This window comes from Malaclemys terrapin, chromosome 6, assembly GCF_027887155.1.
Source record: "Malaclemys terrapin pileata isolate rMalTer1 chromosome 6, rMalTer1.hap1, whole genome shotgun sequence".
Lineage (NCBI taxonomy): Eukaryota > Metazoa > Chordata > Testudines > Emydidae > Malaclemys > Malaclemys terrapin.
The window spans coordinates 35,321,536-35,341,131 of record NC_071510.1 but is presented as its reverse complement, the minus strand read 5'-3'; the positions used below and the strand labels follow the sequence as shown (position 1 = coordinate 35,341,131).

At 44.9% G+C, this 19,596-nt stretch overlaps 1 protein-coding gene across 2 annotated transcripts in view; it reads left to right on the top strand.

Moving 5' to 3' along the window:
- VPS13A (vacuolar protein sorting 13 homolog A) overlaps nucleotides 1-19,596 on the top strand; it is a 283,684-nt gene that overhangs the window by 94,688 nt on the left and 169,400 nt on the right. For both annotated transcript variants that reach the window (XM_054032764.1, XM_054032765.1), the window contains exons 21-23: nucleotides 6,102-6,234; nucleotides 7,467-7,584; nucleotides 13,548-13,686. In XM_054032764.1, coding sequence (XP_053888739.1) covers nucleotides 6,102-6,234; nucleotides 7,467-7,584; nucleotides 13,548-13,686 — 390 coding nt within the window. The remainder of the gene's footprint in view (nucleotides 1-6,101; nucleotides 6,235-7,466; nucleotides 7,585-13,547; nucleotides 13,687-19,596) is intronic.

The following is a 19,596-nucleotide window of genomic DNA, read 5'->3' as shown; positions in this document are numbered from 1 at the left end:
GAGAGGTGGCGGCAGGAAGACCAGCAGGCGACTCAAACGCTGCTTGGACTAATGAGGGAGCAAACGGACACGCTCCGGCACCTTGTGGATGTTCTGCAGGAACGGAGGCAGGAGGACAGAGCCCCGCTGCAGTCTATCTGTAATCGCCCTCCCGCGCCACCAAGTCCCATACCCCCCTCACCCAAAGTGCAAAGAAGGAGGGGCGGCAGAGTCCATGCAAACTCTCACTCCACCCCTGCAGACAGCTCTAGAAGTAGAAGGCTCTCATTCCCCAAAATTTGACAAGTTCTTTCCTTCCCGCCTCACACAAGCCCCCATCCAAGTTTCACCTCCCAGTTCCATGTGTAGTTGCTAATAAAAAATACGTTTCTGTTAATTACTGTTTCCATCATGTTCTTTTGGAGGAGGGGGGGGAAGGGGGTTGGTAATTGGACAGGACAGTCACCTTTGGCAGGGTACATAGGCGGGGGCAGGTCCAGCAGCAGGGCACATACACAGTGCAGTCACTAGTTACCCTGGTCAGTCTGGGAGGTGGTTTTCATGTTCTGTGGTGGGGGGTGGGTTGCTCTGTGACTTTGTGGCAGGGGAGGGCAGTTACAGATCTTATGCGGCGGTCCTTATCCTGGATCACAGAGCCACGCAGCAGGGGATCTGTAACCGTCCTCCCCCTGCCACAAAGTCACATAGCCCCCCCCATACACACAGTCCCGATCAGGAGGGGTGACAGGCTCCGTTGAAACAACCAGTCCACCACAGCGGAGCCTGTCAATCCTGGAGTTTAGAAGCGTCATTTGCGTCACTACACTACACCCGCTCTCCACCACAGTCTGCGTCCCAGGTTTAAAACATTCCCGCGAAAACAGTAATAAAGAAAACGGTGTTCATTAACAAGTAGAAGTGATTTTATTTCTAAACGTGTGTTGGAAGGGAGTGAAGGGGGTATGTAACTGGAGAGGATAGTCAACATTAACTGGGTAAAGAAACGGGGGCAGGTTCAGCTTCTCTGTACGCTAACTGAAAAGTCACATGTTACCCTGCTCAGTCAGGAACCTAGCTTTCAAAGCCTCCCGGATGCACAGCGCATCCCGCTGGTCTCTTCTAATTGCTCGGCTGTCTGGCTGGGCGTAATCAGAAGCCAGGCTATTTGCCTCAACCTCCCACCCCGCCATAAAGGTCTCCCCCTTGCTCTCACAGAGATTGTGGAGCACACAGCAAGCTGCTATAACAATGGGGATATTGGTTTCGCTGAGATCACAGCGAGTCAGTAAGCTTCTCCATCTCCCCTTGAGACGGCCAAAAGCACACTCCACCACCATTCTGCACTTGCTCAGCCGGTAGTTGAAGAGTTCTTTTTCACTGTCCAGGGCACCAGTATAGGGCTTCATGAGCCAGGGCATTAGCGGGTAGGCTGGGTCCCCGAGGATGACTATAGGCATCTCCACATCCCCAACAGTTATTTTGTGGTCCGGGAAGTAAGTACCTTCCTGCAGCCGTCTAAACAGACCAGAGTTCCTGAAAACACGAGCGTCATGAACCTTGCCCGGCCATCCGACGTAGATGTTCGTAAAACGTCCCCTGTGGTCCACCAGTGCTTGCAGCACCATGGAAAAGTAGCCCTTTCTGTTAATGTACTGGCTGGCCTGGTGGTCCGGTGCCAGGATAGGGATGAGAGTTCCATCTATGGCCCCACCGCAGTTTGGGAATCCCATCGCTGCGAAGCCATCTATGATCTCCTCCACGTTTCCCAGGGTCACTACCTTTGACAGCAGTACATCAACGATTGCCTTGGCTACTTGCATCACAACAACCCCCACGGTAGATTTGCCCACGCCAAAGTGGTTCGCGACTGACCGGTAGCTGTCTGGCGTTGCAAGCTTCCAGAGGGCTATGGCCACTCGCTTCTGGACAGTCAGGGCTGCTCGCATCCGGGTGTCATTGCGCTTCAGGGCAGGGGACAGCAACTCACAAAGTTCAAGGAAAGTTCCCTTCCGCATGCGAAAGTTTCGCAGCCACTGGGATTCATCCCAGACCTGCAGCACTATGCGGTCCCACCACTCAGTGCTTGTTTCCCGGGCCCAGAATCGCCGTTCCACGGCATCAACATGACCCATTGCCACCATGATGTCCTCGGCGCTGGGTCCCGTGCTTTCTGAGAGGTCTGTGCTACTCTCAGACTTCAGGCCCTCACCGCGGTGCCGTAGCCTCCTCGCCTGACTTACCTGCATCTGCCTCAGGGAAAGGTGGATGATAAGCTGCGAGGCGTTGAGAACGGCCACAACTGCAGCGATGGTCGCAGCGGGCTCCATGCTCGCAGTGCTGTGGCGTCCGCGCTGTCACTGACTAGAAAAGTGCGCGAACTGATTTCCCGCCGGCGCTTTCAGGGAGGGAGGGCGGGAGTGATGGACGGATGACGACAGTTACCCAAAAGCACCCTCGACACATTTTTTTTACCCAGAAGGCATTGGCGGCTCCACCCAGAATTTCAATGGGCAGCGGGGACTGCGGGAACTGTGGGATAGCTGCCCACAGTGCACCGCTTCCAATGACGACGCTTTCCCCGTTAGTGTGGACTCACAAAGTCGAATTACTGTCCTTTGTGTGGACACACACGTTCGACTTTGCAATATCGATTCCAAGAATTCGATTTAAGTAAAATCGAACTACTCTCGTAGTGTAGACAAGGCCTAAGACAGCTGCTGAAACTGAACCAGTGCTGATGGAGCTGGTTGCTGGGCTCATCTTCAAATATAAGACATAAGAATTGCTATCCTGGGTCAGACCAGTGGTCCATCTAGCCCAGTATCTTATCCATCAACAGTGGCTGGTGTCAGATGTGTCAGGGAAGGAACAGAACAGGACAATTATCGAATGAACCATCTTCTGTCATCCAGTTCCAGCTTCTGGCAGTCAGAGGTTTAGGGACACCCAGAGCATGGGGTTGCGCCCTTGACCATCTTGGCTAATAGCCATTGATGGGCCTATCCATCGAATGTATGTAATTCTTTTTTGAATCCGGTTATGCTTTTTCCCTTCACAATGTCTCCCGGCAACGAGTTCCATAGATTGCGCGTTGAGTGAAGTACTTCCTTATGTTTTAAATCTGCTGCTTATTAATTTAATTGGGTGACCTCTGGTGTGTTATGTGAAGGGGTAAGTAACACTTCTCTGTTTACTGTCTCCACACCATTCGTTATTTTATAGACCTCTATCATAACCCCCCTTAGTCATCTCTTTTCTATGAACAGTTGGTGTCTTTTTAATCTCTCTTCATAAGGAATCTGTTCTATACTCCTGATCATTTTTATTGCCCTTTGGTACCTTTTCTGATTCTAATTTCTAATATATCCTTTTTTGATATGGGGCGACCAGAACTGTACGCAGTATGTGAGGTATGAGCTTACCATGGATTTATATGGTGGCATTATGCTATTTTCTGTCTTATTATCTATCCCTTTCCTAATGAGTCCTAACATTTTGTTAGCTTATTTGACTGCCACTACAGACCGAGCGGATCAGAGAACTATCCATGTTAACTCCAAGATCTCTTTCTTGAGTGGTAACCGCTAATTTAGAATTCTTTGAATGCATAGTTGGGATTCTTTTCCAAAGTGCTGTACTTTGCATTTATCAACATTGAATTTTAGTTGCCATTTTGTTGCCCAGTCACCCAGTTTTGTGAAATCCCTTTGTAAGGGCTTGGCTACATTTGCAAGTTACAGTGCAATAAAGGAGCCCCGTGCGCCCTAGCTCACTCCCCGTCCACACTGGCAAGGCACGTAGAGTGCTCTGACTCGGCGGCTACAGCGCTGCTGGTACTCCACCTCTGAGAGGAATAATGTTTGCTGCGCCTTGGCTACAACGCACGGGCGTCAGTGTGAATGAGGTGTTGGGTTACTGCGCTCTGATCGGCCTCCAGAAACGTCCCATAATCACTTTAAGTCAAGTGGCCACTCTTGTCATTGTTTTGAACTCCTTTAGGAATGTGGAAATGCCCTTTCAAAGCTCTGTTTCTAACAGCCGGCATGCAAGCCATTACTGTGGAATGCTGTGTGTGAAAGGGGGAGGGGAGGTCTGCTGCTGTCTGAACTTACAAGACAGCATGCTGACATGCTCTCAGTCCCCCAAAACCCCACTCTCTCTCCCCCCACATACACACAACACGCTCCCTGTTACACCCTCCCCCACCTTTGAAAAGCACGTTGCGGTCACTTGCATGCTGGAATAGCTGCCCATAATGCACTGCTCCCAATGCTGCTGCAAGTGCTGCAAATGTGGCCATGCCAGTGCACAAGCAGCTGTCAGTGTGGACAGACTGCAGCGCTTTCCCTACTGCGCTCTCCAAAGGCGGGTTTAACTCACAGCGCTCTACATCTGCAAGTGTAGCCATGCCCTATTTTTTTGCAGTCAGCTTTGGACTTAAGTGTCTTGAGTAATTTTGTATCATTTGCAAACTTTGCCATGTCACTCATCCTGATGACTTATTACTGTTAAGTTAATCAGTTTGTTCCAAAACCTTCTCTGCTGATGCCTCAATCTGGGACAGTTCCTCAGATTTGTCTGCTAAAAAGAATGGCATAGGTGTGGGAGTCTCTCTCACATCCTCTGCAGTGGATCCAATGCAAAGAATTTCTTTAGCTTCTCCACAATGGCCTTGTCTTGAGTTCTCCTTTAGCACATGGATTGTCCAGTGGCCCCACTAATTGTTTGGCAGGCTTCTTGCTTCTGGTGTACTTAAGATTTTTTATTGTTAGCTTTTGTGTCTTTTGGTAGTGGCTCTTCACATTCTTTTTTGGCCTGCTTAATTATACTTCTTTAGTTGATTTGCCAGAATTTATGCTCCTTTCTGTTTTCCTCAGGAGCATTTGACTTGCAGTTTTCAAAGGATGTCTTTTTGTCTCTGCCTCTCTTTCTCTCTTTAGCCATGATATCATTGTGTTTGGTCTTCTTTATTTTTAATTTGGGGGTATACATTTAGTTTGTGCCTTTTTGTTTTGTTTTGTTTAAACACGTTTCTGTGTAGCTTGCAGGCATTTCACTTGTGTGACTGTTCCTTTTAATTTCCATTTAACTAGCTTCCTCATTTTTGTGTAGTGCCCCTTTTTGAAGTTAAATGCTACTCTGGTGGGTTTCTTTTGTATTTTTCCGCCCTACAAGAATGTTAAATTTAATTACATTACAAATTAAATTTTATCATGAATTTATCATTTCTGTTCTTGTCCTGCCACTTGACATGGTTTTTAAAAAAGTGAGTATGTATGAAGAATGGGTTAGAAAATAATATTGAAAACTTACAATGCTATTATATTAATCTATGGTAGAACTTCATAATTGCATTGTATTTCAAGATTGTTAACTCACCTCAAAAACATAGAGTAGAAATAGAAGGTTTCTAAAGGTAGATGACAAAAATGATTAGAGGCATGGGAGGACTTCATTATGAGGTGAGATTAAAAAGACTAGGACTGCCTAAATTAGCTAGAAGATGAGTAAGAGGGGACAGCATGAAGATACATAATGGTCCTGAGGATATTTTGGGCATTTCTAAGTTTATCATTTTTCATAATAAAAGACCAAGAGGATGGCCAATGAGATTGAAAGGCAAGAAATTTAAAACTGATAAAAGGAAATACATTTCCATGGATTAATTACAAATTGTGTAACTCTGCTACATGTTATCATTGAGACTGAGAGTTTAGTTTGGCAGGAAAAAAAATAGATTAGACAGTTGTATGTTTAACAGTCACAGTAACATTAGATAAAATAAACTATAAGGAGTATGAGCTCTCATGGTTCAGGGCAAAAGTCACCCACTAACTAAAAGGAGTTTAGGAAGCAATTTTTCCTGTGGGCAGCTTATTTCATAGTGGTTCATTATTGGGTTTCTTGAAAAGTATCTAATTCTGGCTATTACTGGAGGGAGGATTTTGCACTACATAAATTACTGGTCTGATGTGGTATATTAGTCCTATGGATCCTGTTATTTATTAAAATAATTATTTGATATTTGACCTTTAATCATTATAGAAGTTGAATATTTGTATGACCAGTGTGTTGAAGATTTTTAAACTGATTTTAATTACTTTTTGTGATTTTTTTTTAAGATGACGAGTAAAAGTCGTTCTGATGTGTCAGAACTCAAAGTAGGACAAAGTACCATTGAAGATATCATGTCAAGAGCTTACGATAGCTTTGATATTCAGCTCAGCAGTATACAGCTACTTTACTGCAAACATCGTAAGTATTCACAAAATGAATTGCTTTTTGTTGGGACAATTGAACAAAAAAATTTTGATAACCGGTGTGCCAATTTTTAACCAACAATTGAGTTTCCAGTAAATTTTGTTCTTCACTTCCACAGATGAGTACATTTTAGGCCATGATTGCCTTTAGGATAGATTTAAAACTGCAAATCGAGTCCCACACATCTACACACAGTGAATTTCCCAAGCCCTTAATTAAGCCTGGCAACCAAGCTGCGCAACCTTAGGGCTGGTCTATACTACACAGTTAGGTTGATGTAAAGCAGCTTATGTTGACCTAATTATGTCTGTGTCTACACTACAGCCTTCCTTCCACCATTGTAAATGTCCTACTACACCGACATCATAACTCCACCTCCACGAGAGGCATATGGCTTATGTCGGTATAGTTAGGGCAGCGAAGTCTCTGTGTAGATACTGCATCACAGGAGCCATGAAATTGACAAGAAAGCCCCCGCTCCCCTGGAGTGCTGGGCTAGATTCTGCTCCCAGCTGGGAACTGAAGCCCCAGCAACTTCGATTCGTGGGGCGAGAAGCAGAGGCAGCTTTGGACCTGTCTCCCAGCTGGGAGCCAGGGTGAGAAGCCTGAGTGGCCCCCCACCCGCTCCTGGTGTAGAGTGGGGGCTCAAGAAGCTGGAGCAGCTGAACACCACTCCCCAGTGGTGAGAAGCCCCGGGCAGCTCCCTCCCCAGCTCTCGGCAGGGAATGGGAAGCTGGGTGGGGGAGGAGCATGCTGGGAGCCTGTGGGGCAGCCAGGCTCCTGGCAGGGAGCTGCCAGCAGAACTGAGGGACCAGGCTTTCTGCTCCCCACACTGCCCTCTTAGGTTGGTGGAGGTGCACCTGGTGAGGACGCACGCCACCAATCCAAGAGGGTAGTGTAGATATGCACCACTGCAGCAATCTAATATCAGTTGACAAAGGTTTGTAATGTAGATATACTCTTAGTTTTTGGTTTCTTACAACGGCATAGACTTTTGAGGCCAAAAGGTCTCAAGATTACCTAGCCTGGTCTGGCGCATACTATATAGACCAAAGAATTTCACTTGTGATTTTGGCATCTAGCCAAGAAACATGAGTTTTCCTCCATTATTCTTCCTTAATCTATACTTTCCCCAGCTCCAAAACTCATTTTCACAATGTATTCAGTGTGTTGGGGAAATCTGTTGTGGCATAAAATAAGTAATACAACTGTTTTCTTTTCACTAGATGAAAATTGGAAGGAGGCTCGTAAGCTAAAATATTCATCACAACATATCTTGCGGCCTATGGATGTGAAAGTGGAATTTAGCAGGGCAATGGTTGTCACTGATGCAAGAATGCCTAAGTATGGTTTTTCTTTCTATTGTGTAAATGTTCACAATAAATGCCTTTTTAAGGGAATAGTCCCTGCAAGGACCCAACTATACTATAATTCTTAAATTTCAACCTGACAAGAAAGAGCTGAAGTGTTCCAGACAAATGCAGGTGGTTGGTGATTCAGAGATGAAGACGCAGTGTCTGAGAACTGAATTATAGGTGGTTTTAATCTTTGTAGATAGGAACCAGCCCATTGAATTTCACCTGGAAGTAGCATAGTAACCACAGTGTTTGCCTCTTTCTATTATGGTGAATCAAGGAACAGATGTTCTTCTTTGAGTGCTTGCACATGTCCATTCCAACGTAGGCGTGTGCGTGCCCTGAGCACAGTTGTTGGAATTTTTTCCCCCTAGTGATACCCATTGGGTTGGCTCCAGCACTCTCTGGTGCCACGCACTCATAGAGCCGGTATAAAGGGCCCTGCCGTCCCAGACCCCTTCAGTTCCTTCTTACAGCCCATGATGGTTACTGGAACTACTTTTATTGCTCAGGCACTTTTCCTAGTGGTTTTCTCTTCTTGATAAATGTATATAGTTATTGTAGTAGTGTGTGTTAGTTTTTAGTAGTTAGTTGTTGAACACCTCCACGCTCAGCGAAGTTCGTCCGTTCCCCAGTGCCGGGGCATGCCTCGATCACTGGGCTTCAAGCCCTCTGCTAACTGCGTCAAGTCGAGGCCATTGTGCAACTTGGACTTGAGTCGTCTCAAGTGCTTAGGAGAATCTTACAGAAAAGACCGCTGCCAGATCTGCAGGGACTTCAAACCCCGCACCAAGAAGGACCAGGAAGAGAGGTTGAAGGTCCTTCTCATGGAGGCAGCCCTACGACCTGCTTCAGAACCATGTTCAGAATCAGCACCAAGCACTTCAGCTTTGGTGCGCAGCACTTCCCCCCACTGGTCGTGAGTGTTGGCTCTGATCTTCATCCGCAATGCCCAAGAATTAACACCGAAACAGCAGGAGAAGAGCCGATCTCTGATGCCAAAGGCAAGTAGGCATGGGGACCGGGATAGAGCGAGACCTCTGTTGGGCCGCCCTTCTTCTCCAGCACCACAACAACCAGTACAACTGGCTCTGGTATCTTCACAGGCCCTGCTGATCTGGCACCAGAAGTATTGCCATTGGGCAGACAGCGTGCCGCTCAGTTTGCAGCATTGTCTACTTCAGGGGCGTTTGCAGCAGCCAGTGACCTGGTTTTTTTGCTACCAGTTCCTGTGTCCCAGAAGGTTCAGGACTCTGCACCACCTGTTCTGCAGAGCAGCAGAGAACTATCCCCTAGCCACTGCCTGGTACCAATGCCGTCCTCTATTGGAAAACCCCCGGTAGTAGCTTCAGCACATGTTTTTTTAGGCTGCTATCACTTTAATATGTGGGTGTCTATGCAAAAATTTAAGGACTTGCTCCTCCAGGATGCCAGATAGAAGTTCTTCTCACTGATTGAGGAGGGGAAAACAGTGGCGAGGTCCTCCTTGCAGGCAGTCCTGAATGCAGTTGATTCTGCGGCCAGATCAACGGCAGTGGCAGTGACCATGTGCAGAAGCGCGTGGTTGCAGTCGTCAAGGTTTCCCCAGGAGGTACAACAAACCCTCCAGGATCTCCCCTTTTGAAGAGTCCTTGCTCTTCAGAGCAAAGAGACACTGGGCTCCATGGTCTTAAGGACTCCAAGGTGACCTCGAAATCTCTGGGACTATATACTCCAGTGATATCCAGGAAACATTACAGGCCCCAAGAGACTGGCTGTTACTTTCCCCAGCCAGCCAGAAAGAACCAGCAAAGGAGGAAGAACAGGGGGTTCAGGCCTAGACCTCCTGTATCGACCTCAACAGGGCCGATGCAGACCACCCCCAGGCACTCAGGGAGCTCAAAGCACTCATTTTGACAAGATGTTCAAGGTCAACATCTCAGTCCCCATAATACCAGATCCAGTTACTCCTCTGTTTTCCAACCAACTCTCCCACTTCTTCAGTGCCTGCACCCACATTACTTTGGACCGTCGGGTAATTAACAGAATAGAAGTGGGATACACCCTCCAGTTTTTGTCTATCTGACCTTCCCACCCCTCCTCCTCATCCCTCTTCAGGGACCCTTCTCATGAGCAATTGTTGTAACAAGAAATCCAATCCCTCCTTCAGGTGGGAGACATAGAAGAGGTTCTGCACCATTTAAGAGGAAAGGGGTTCTATTCCTGTTACTTCCTAATCCCGAAAGCCAAAGATGGTTTCAGACCTATCCTAGACCTGCGTTGTTTCAACTGCTATCTCAAGAACGTAAAGTCCTGCATGGTTTCCTTGACTTCCATTATTCCCTCATTGGATCCAGGAGATTGGTATGCCCCACTCGATTTAAAGAACACATACTTCCAAATATCAATTTTCCATAGCCACAGAAGGTTCCTAAGATTTGTCATACATTCCTAGTTCACAGAGTTTCCCTTTGGCCTGTTGGCTGCCCCACAGATTTCAACCAAATGTATGGTGGTGGTGAAGGCTTTCATCAGAAAAAGGGCAGTACACTTATTCCCATACCTCAACGACTGGCTTGTCAGAGGCTGGTCCAGAGCTCAGGTGGAACCCAACATCTATCTTATCCAATCAACTTTCAGGGCACTAGGCCTACTGATAAATGCCTATAAATCCACACTTATCCCTGTGCAAGGGATAGAGTTAATTGGTGCCAATCTTAATGCCATGCAGGCGAGGGTCCTGCTTCCAGAAGGTCGGTTTCGGGCAATCATGGTCCTGATAAGGTCCCTCCAGACACATCCAGTCATGACAGCTCGGAAATGTTTGAGTCTTCTGGGCCACATGCTATTGAGCACATACTTAGTACAATACACGAAGCTACGTCTCAGACCTCACCAACCCTGGCTGGCCACGGTATACTCACCTTCACGGCATCATCGTTTCCGGCTCACTGACATGGTGGCGGAACCACCGTGAGGTCTGTGAATGAGAACACTTTTCATGGCCTCAACCATCGATATCTCTAGTCTCCAATGTGTCAGCACTCGGCTGAGATGTCCACTTAGGATCTCTTAGGACTCATGGTCTATGGTCTCAAGAAGAGCTCTTCTTCATATCAGTGTCAAAGAGCTCAGGGCAATCTGCCTCATCTGCCAAGCATTCCTGCTGCACTTTACGAACAAGGTTGTTTAGGTTCTCGTGGATGACACGACTGCCATGTTCTGCATCAACCGGTCAGGTGGAGTGCACGCTTCTCCCTTATGTCAGGAAGCAATCCAACTGTGGGAGTTCTGCATAACACATTCAGTCCATCTAGAAGTGTTGTACCTTCTGGGAGTGGAGAACCAGCTGATAGATCCTCAGCAGGTCTTTCTCCTCTGACCATGAGTGGTCCCTTTGTCTGGACATGGCAAGGGACATTCCAATGGTGGGGGATTCCCCTTACAGATGTGTTTGCTACCTATGACAACAGGAAATGCCACCAGTTCTGCTCCCTGCGAGGCCACAGCCTCATGGTCTCTTATGGACACCTATTACACCTGTCCACCTATTCTGATGAGTCACAAGGTTCTGATGAAGATCGAGTGAAATTGGGCACTGGTCATTCTCATAGGCCCAGCATGGCCCAGGCAACATTGGTTCACCACTCTCATAGGCCTTTGGGTGGAGACCCCGCTTCTGCTTCCGCTACACCTGGACCTGATATCTCAAGATCATGGTCAGCTTCTCCACCCGAACCTCAGTTCTCTTCATCTGGCGGCCTGTAAGTTCCATCGTTGAATCCTGAGGAGCAAGCTTGCTTGGAGCAAGTCCGTAGAGTCCTGCTGGGCAGTAGAAAACCCTCTGCCAGGACCACTTACTTTGCAAAATGGAAGTGATTCTCCATCGGGTCCTCCCAATGTGGAATTCTGCCTATGCAGTCCTCATTGTAACTCATTGGAGTACCTTCTGCTTCTGAAACAATAGGGTCTGGCCATTTCTTCAGTCAAGGTACATCTAGCAGCCATTTCAGCCTTCCATGCCAAAGTAGACAGTGAGTCTGTCTTTTTGCATGAGATGGTTATCTGTTTTCTTAAAGACCTGGAGAGGTTATAACCCCCAGGTAAGAGAGCCCTTTCCTCCCTGGGATCTAAACCTCTCTCTCCAGGCATGTTGAGATGATGGCCTACCTTGAGCAGTGGAGTTTACAACTACGAGGTTCACATCCATGGCAAAGTGCCTGCCTGCCTAGCTGGTATCAGCACATTGCCTCAATTTATCAGCCCTTATGCAGAGCTTAGGCAGCTCCGCAACAGCTTTGCTTCATCCACAAGATCCAGGGTCTTTCTGTACCCCACATCTCTTGGTCATTCCCAGTTCTGGTTAACCTGCTTCTGTGGGTATTTCTTCTACTGATTCTCCACTATAAGGCTCCTGGTCCATTCCCCTTCCTTGTCCCCTTCAATCTGCTGTTCCTACAAGAATTTCTGCTGCTGCAGCTGTTATTCATTGCCCTCTTTTCTGATGCTTCATCAGCTGCCTATCAGTCATTTTACCTTCTGTGTACCACCACTGTGTGAGCAATGTGTCATCTCAAACCTTCAATGTATTCCAAAAACCTATAAAATAAAAGCCCTATATAGTATGCTTGCTGAATACAGACACAGATGGCGGCGCATAGTTAAAGCACATCGTAGGAGCTAATGGTAACAAAGACTGTGTCAGTCTTCATTTGCAAGGAAAGGCACAATTTCTTTTTAAGTCAAAAGCTAAAAAGCTTCTGACCGCTTCTGCTATCTTTAAATCCAGGAGCAATGGTAACTATTAAGAGTCTTGGATTGCAGATCACCTAGGCAGTAGGTGGGCAAGTACTTTCAGGTCAGGTAGTGATCATAAACTTTGCCAGTTCCCAAGGGACAAAGCAAAAATAGAAGAGACAAAAAGGCAGTTTGAAATGTCTCTATAGACATATTGAAACTATGGACACTACTGAAGAAGAACTCTTAAAAGTTCTTATTACAGAAAGAAATCTGACTTGGTCAGACCTAGAGACCTGGTGATTCAATTTGAAATTTCAGTACAGTTTAAAGAGATTGGCTTGTCCAAGAATGAGGAGGTGTTGCAGTTCTATATTTAAACTGAGAAGCAGATGTAGCTGGATTATAAAAGTTGAAAAAATATTTGATTTCAAACTGCTTTCTTAGTCTCTGGTTCACACCTAATTATGCTGCTTCTTATGGTCCTAGTCCTGCAAAGACTTAGGTATACCACAGGACTTCAAATCAGTCTACTTGCAGCACCTAAAGTTAAATGCGTGTAAGACTTTGCAGGATCAGCGCCTCTGTTTGGAAAAGTCCTATTTCCTGTCTTCCAGCATCTACCTCCTTTAAATTCTTGCTTAACTTGGACTTGTTTTAGAAATTCTTCATGCATTCTTTTGTCTCGACTTTTCCTGAACTGTTGCCCCATATACTGTTTTAGGTTTCTTGTGTATAATAGAGCCTCTACGCAACAAAACACTTAAGTGCTTTGTTAGATTGGCGTGCTAGATTGCGCGCTTCTTGGGATAGAGAAAATGTGTTTTACTTCATAAAGTACTGTGTAAATATAAAACTATTTAAGTAATGTGTTATAAATAATACAATAAAACAAGTAAATAACAGGGAGGACTTCCTGGTTGTGGGATGTGAAAAATCAGAAGTGGGTAAAGTACCCCTAAAATTGATATTTGGAGTCTTCCTTTCACAGAACATGGTAGCAGGAAGGAACTTAGAATTGCTCAGATATCTGATGGAAGATGAGTTCAGCAACAGTTTTGTTTAGATTAAATAACTTTTTTCCTCAAATATAAATGAAATATATCTTACATTTAGTATTTTTTTTCTGTTTCTGTAATTTGCAGCCAAGTAAGTATGTTGTTAGTAATAAGAAAACGAATGCAGCATTTTAATGGATGCATCCATTTGAAATAACTGTAATTATTTATGTAACAGATTCAAAATTTTTGGACAACTGCCTTTGCTCTCTGTTCAAATCTCTGACCAAAAGCTGATGGGTATCTTGGAGCTAATTGACAGCATTCCTAAACCAGAAAGTGGTCCTGCTACCATGTCTGCTCCCAAGCCAGCTCAGGTAAGCTAAATTTTTTAAATGGTAGAAAAATAGTTTACTAAAATATATAAGACTTGGGTTTTACAAGGAGCTTACAGGAGTTAAGAGCCCAACACCCTTTGACTTTTAATGGGAATTGGGCACCTAACTCCCTTAAGCGCCTTTGAAAATCACAATCCACTTTCTACCACTGTAGAACCAAATACAAGTTTTGCTTATGTATGTTACTATACTGTATCTGTAGTGTGGCAGCCTGGTGAAGTTTAGCTTCATTAACCCCCTAATTATCAAATATTTTCATATAATTTTAAAAATATCCTTACCTATGTTGCTGGTATACTACTTCGGTAAAAATAAAATAATATTTGAAATCTAGTTTACTTTTCACTACAACAATTAATTAGTTTTACATTCATCTTGTCTGTCTATTGTTTATTCTCACTTCTGTTTAAAATTAGTTGCTTTAATTTCACATTCAGGTTTTAATGTGCTAGTAGTTGTTACTGCAAAGCTTGGGTTGCAACTCATTTTAAAGAAACAAAACAAACCTTGTTTGTATTTCAGTTAAAACAAAATCATGGAAATAATTCTGTTAGTTTTAAGTTATATAAATAGTTAATTTTTAGAAAACATAAATTCTGACCCAGATTTAACTGGATAGTGCCCTTTTAATGAATGAGCAGTTTTTAATTAGCTACCTCAAACCCCGTTAACGGAGTTTCTATTTCGCAGAGGGTCTTGTCTTGATTACATAATGTGCTTTAGTCAGTAAAACTTTGGGTTTTACCTTGGCTGTGCAGTTGAAGAGGCAGGAACAAATCTTTAATTTACTTTGTTACGGTTTGGGTTCCCCCTTCAGGAACACAACCAAGTGAAAACTGCATCCTGGCAACCAGTGACAAGAAGTTTCTAGATGTCCTGCTTTTCCTAAGCAACAGAGAGAGAAATAAATCTTTTTAAAAGATTTAAATTTGGGTCCAGGTCAGTTTGTTTGTAGATAGGAATCTCTCTGCTTGTCTTCAGGACCCTGCCACTTTATTATGCAGTTTGCTCCATGGTACTCAGCAGTTACTGTTCCCCACTTCCAGAAGAGACCAGAGCTCTGAGCCTTTCTTGCTGCTCCCTTGCGGTCTTTTACATTTAGAAGCAGTCTCTGCCTGCCTATTCTAGTTAGCCATCTCAATCATGGGCCCCATTAGAGGGAGAAGGAGGTCACCAGTCTTCTGCATTAAAAGCTGTTGAGGTAATAGTAAAGCAAGCAATTTATCCTTGCTATAAGCAGAAGTTTCAGCTCACTTGTCTAGCCACTTTCAGCTGGTGCATTTTTTAGGCAGATACCGACATCTGATTGCAATGTGTTTGAGCTGAGGACTTTGTCATTGGAATCTTGGTAGTGTATTTTCACAATAAGGTGATAATTTGCATTGTCCCTGCTTCTGTACCACAGGCTTCAGAAGCTAGTTCTCTCCTCATTCAATACCAATAAAAAAATCTAGCACATGCTGGATGAGCAGTCTTCAGCTTTTCTTCAAGTGATTGCAAATGTCCATTTAACATTAGGAGTGCTTACCCAGTGCACCAAAGCCGAAGATTTTTCTATAGCGGTACCTGTCAGGGCAGATGTTACTCCGTTTAGGAATGCATCTTTTTATTTGTCTGAATCTCCTTCTCAATTGGAATATCAAAGGAAATGATATCCTTCCTCTGTGGGCTCCTTGAGCAAATGGCAGAAGACTTGGGAGCAGCCTCAGACAACTAGTGCAAAGAATACCTCCTGTGCCACCATAAAGGTTTCAGAATCTTGTTGTCCCCTGATTGATACTTTACAGAGTTGCTTGGATATGAAGATTAGAGTGCGAGACCCAGCTCAGTGTTCCCCAGTACCGATGGATAGCTGTTGCTGTCTCCAGTGCCATCCTTGCTATTGTTGAGACCAGCACTAACTACCCTTTCTATTGTGGAACCAGCCTCCATTTCAGCACTGCCACACAGTGGAGTGCAGTGAGCCTTGTTGGTGTTGACAATGCCAGAGACATGTAAGGTGACTAAGGACCTCCTATGCTTCTTGGTGCTGGACTTTCCACTACTACAAACTCACATGGACCATCCCCTTCAGCTATGCAAATTTCAGGACCACTCTCGGACCAGTGTCAGTACATACCATTGCAGCCCCGGATCCACCACCATTTTTCACCTTGACACTGACTGTGAAAAAGCCACCAGTGCAACTTCCAGGCAGACAGCTGGTACTGATTGCTTGTAAACATTTGTTGTTTCCTTCGGTACTGATGTCCACACATCAATCCCACTTTCAGCCTCCAGTGTTTCTGCCCAGAACTGCACCACATTGTCCAACAGGCTATTCCTCTTTCTACTCAGAGTCAGAGGTTGGATTGTATGCCTCACACACACATTACAGGTCCTGGGTCTCCCCTCTCCTTTAGAAACATTCTTTCATGAATGCCGTAGGCGTGCTTACAGGTACAGGTCTAGAGAGAAGACTTTATGGGGATGTCATAATTGGCCTTATGGTCTTCCACAATCCTCCTACTGGAATACTTGGGGTATGCCCCCCCCCCCTCACCTTAAGATCAGCCTCCCCCATTGTGGCCCAAGACCATGCTGCCTCGAAGGAATCATTCGTACCAAAAACGTATGTAACTAGACCCTCAATCAACTGAAGTCACTCCCCTTCGCATGAATTCTACTTTATCTCCAGATGAGGTGTTGGTTCAGAAGTCTTCCTTTCCAATACCCGATGACTATCAAATGTAGCAGGAACTAGTTAAGAGGGTGGCTACATCTTAGGACATACAGGTGGAGCTAGTTCAGGAGAATCCACACAAGTTGGTGTACATCCTCCACACTACTGCACCTGATAAAGTGGCATTGCATATTACTAAAGCTATGTTGGATCCTACAGAGATGCTCTGGCAGACACCCTCATTCTTACCTCCCATAGTAAAAGAATTGAGTATAGATACCAGGTTCCTTCACAAGAACTTGAATACTTTTACTCCCACCTGACCCCAGGGTCTTTGGTTATGACAGTTAATGAAAGTGTGCCAGGGCCTCATGAAATCTATCCCCAAGGACAAAAAGTAAAAAGAAAACAGGACTGACTTTGTTGGCAGATTTATTCAACATTAGGACTGCAAATTCATATCGCCAGTAATCAAGGACTTTTTATTTTTTATGTGATTTTTCTTTATTGGGACATGATGTGCAAATTCTTGGCTATATTACTGGAGAAATCCAATGAGTTGTTCCAGGCGATACTTGCTGAAGGTCATCTGGTCATGAGAACAACCCTATAAACTGCACTAGATGTAGCTTGCTCAGTGACCAGGATGATGGCGGCAATGGCAGTGACCATGTGTAGTTCCTCCTGGTTGCAGTCTTTCAGCATACTTATGAAAATTCAACAAACTATTGAGGACCTACCCTTTGAGGGATGTAACTCTTGTTCGAAAAAGTGCAGGCGGCTTTACATTCTGTCAAGGATTCCAGATTCAAGGATTCTGGTCCTTGCGCATCTAAATGCCAGCTCCTAAGAGAAAACAGTATTGTACTCAGTAGAGCAGAGGCAAGCCTTTTATATCCCAAGACAACTTTATCAGGATAAAAGGAGAAATAAGTCTTGGAGGAGGAGACTACTCTTGCTGTTGCTTCATCTAAGCAACCACCCACCTCAAAACAGCCTGCCTGACTTTTTGGATGAGATGAGCATATCAATCCATTGGGATCCTCCTTGCTGTACTGCTCCCTTAAGGAATAAGCTGTCTCACTTCCTTGGTGCTTGGAATGCTGTTAAAACAGATCAGTTTCTCTCTATCCCTTCTTCCCGTGCCCATTGCTTTTCAGGAACCAATCAATCTCAGGAATCTGTTATCAAGTGAGAGATACAGACTCTGTTCAATTTAGGAACTATAGTGAAAGTACTTCCACAGCACTGGGGAAAGGGGGTTTACTCTTATTTCCTCATACTGATGTCCCCAGGGGGCCTGTGGCCTCTCCTATATCTGTGAAACTTAAACAGATTTATCAAGAAAACGTTTTGCATGGTTTCCCTGGTTTCCATTATTTCTTCCCTAGAACCCAATGATTGATATGCTGCTTTTGACTTTGCCTGTTTTCATGCAGCTGTCCACCCTAGTGTAAGAAATTGCTGAAGACTCCTAGGACGCATGGTAGCTTACACACATGTGACTCAGCATACCAGATTACCTGAGGTTCACACAGGGTGGTTGAAGTCTATTTATTGTCCAATAAAACATCAACTTGACATGCTGGTTCATGTACCAGCCAGAGTTGTGTCCTCGTTGAACTGGTGGATGAACCTGTCCTGTGTCTGCACTGAGGTTCCCTTCTCACCTTCCCTTCCCTCTTGGAACAGACATTGTCCTTAGGCTGGGGAGCACACTTAGGGGATTTCCAAGCCCTGTGGTTGAATCAGGAGCTGGCTGTATACATAAATATACTCTAACTTAGCACAGTCTGATGCCTGTCCAAGCTTCCTGCTACATGTTAATGCCAGTATGGTATAAGTTCTTATTGACCACACCATTGCGAATGCTCTATTTAAACAGGTGGAGTAACCAGATGGGACTAGTTTTGCCAGGAAGCAATAAGTCTTAGAAATTTTTGCATTCAGAACTCAGTGACGCACAAAGTTTCACACCTTCTGGTTATGCAGAATTGCCTCACAGATCACCTCATCAGATCCTTCAGAATGAAGCATGGATGGTCTCTCAAAACTGAAGTGGTCAGGTCGATATTCCAGACTTGGTGAACACCTGTAGTAGATCTGTTTGCCCCAATACAGAACAGGAAATGCTAGCAGGTCTGTTCCAGAGTGAGTCACAGTCCAGTTTCAATAACGGATATGTTCTTTCAGTGGAAGGGCAGCCTGTTTTGTTTTCCCTCCCATACCTTTAATTCCCCGGTAGTTCTCAAATTCACAGTACCATACCAAATTGATCTTAAATAGTGCTTGCTTGGCCAAAGCAGCTCTGGTTCTCAGACCCTCTAATGCTTTCTCTCCTACTCACAGCAGAGACATCATCTCAGAATCAGAGACATTTTCTACATCCAAATCCTCACAACCCTCTCTTTATTGCATGGATGCTGAGTAGTTAACCCAAGGGGAAACAGATTGCTCTTTCACTGTTCGGAACATTTTACTGAACAGGAGAAAGCCATTCACCAGATATATTTTATCTTATGAAATGAAAGCTTTTTTTCTATCTGGTCCAGACAGTGAAGCTTCCCTTCATCCTAGATAGGCTAAGGTACATGACATTTTGGAATACTTACTCTACCTAAAGGAGTTGGGTTTTTCAGTTAGCTCTTTAAGAGTTCACTTGGTTGCAATCTCAGCTTTCCACCCCCTGGTGGAAAGTTGGCCTGTATGTTCTAACCCAGTGACGGTCAGATTTCTAAAGGGTATAAATAGACTGTGCCCTCCAGTTAGGGACCCAGCACCACTCTGGGTCTCAAAGCTGATATTGTCAGCTCTGATGGGTCGTCTTTGAGCATCTGGCTTCATGGTGATTTTTACATCTCTCAGCTAAAGTGATTTTCCTCCTGGTCATCACAATGGCCCCATTGAGACGTGCAGACTTCTATTTCCCCACAGTCTTCTGCTCCTTTGTCCTCTCTTAGTGTTCAAATGGTAAAATTCCCTCTAGCTCCCAGTTGCTGCTTGGCTCTGCTACTCCCCAGAATGTTTTCGTGTGTCTGTGTCTGTCAAATGAACTTCTCCGAGAACTACGGTCCATTGCAGATCTTATACTTTCCACTCCAAGTGCAAGACGCATTTCTTTGAGTTCGCCGTCTCTAATATAAACACATAGCTCTGTGTGTGCGTGTTGACAGATGTCTAGATGTGTTGCTTAATATGCTACTGGAAAATGCTCAGACTTCATGGTG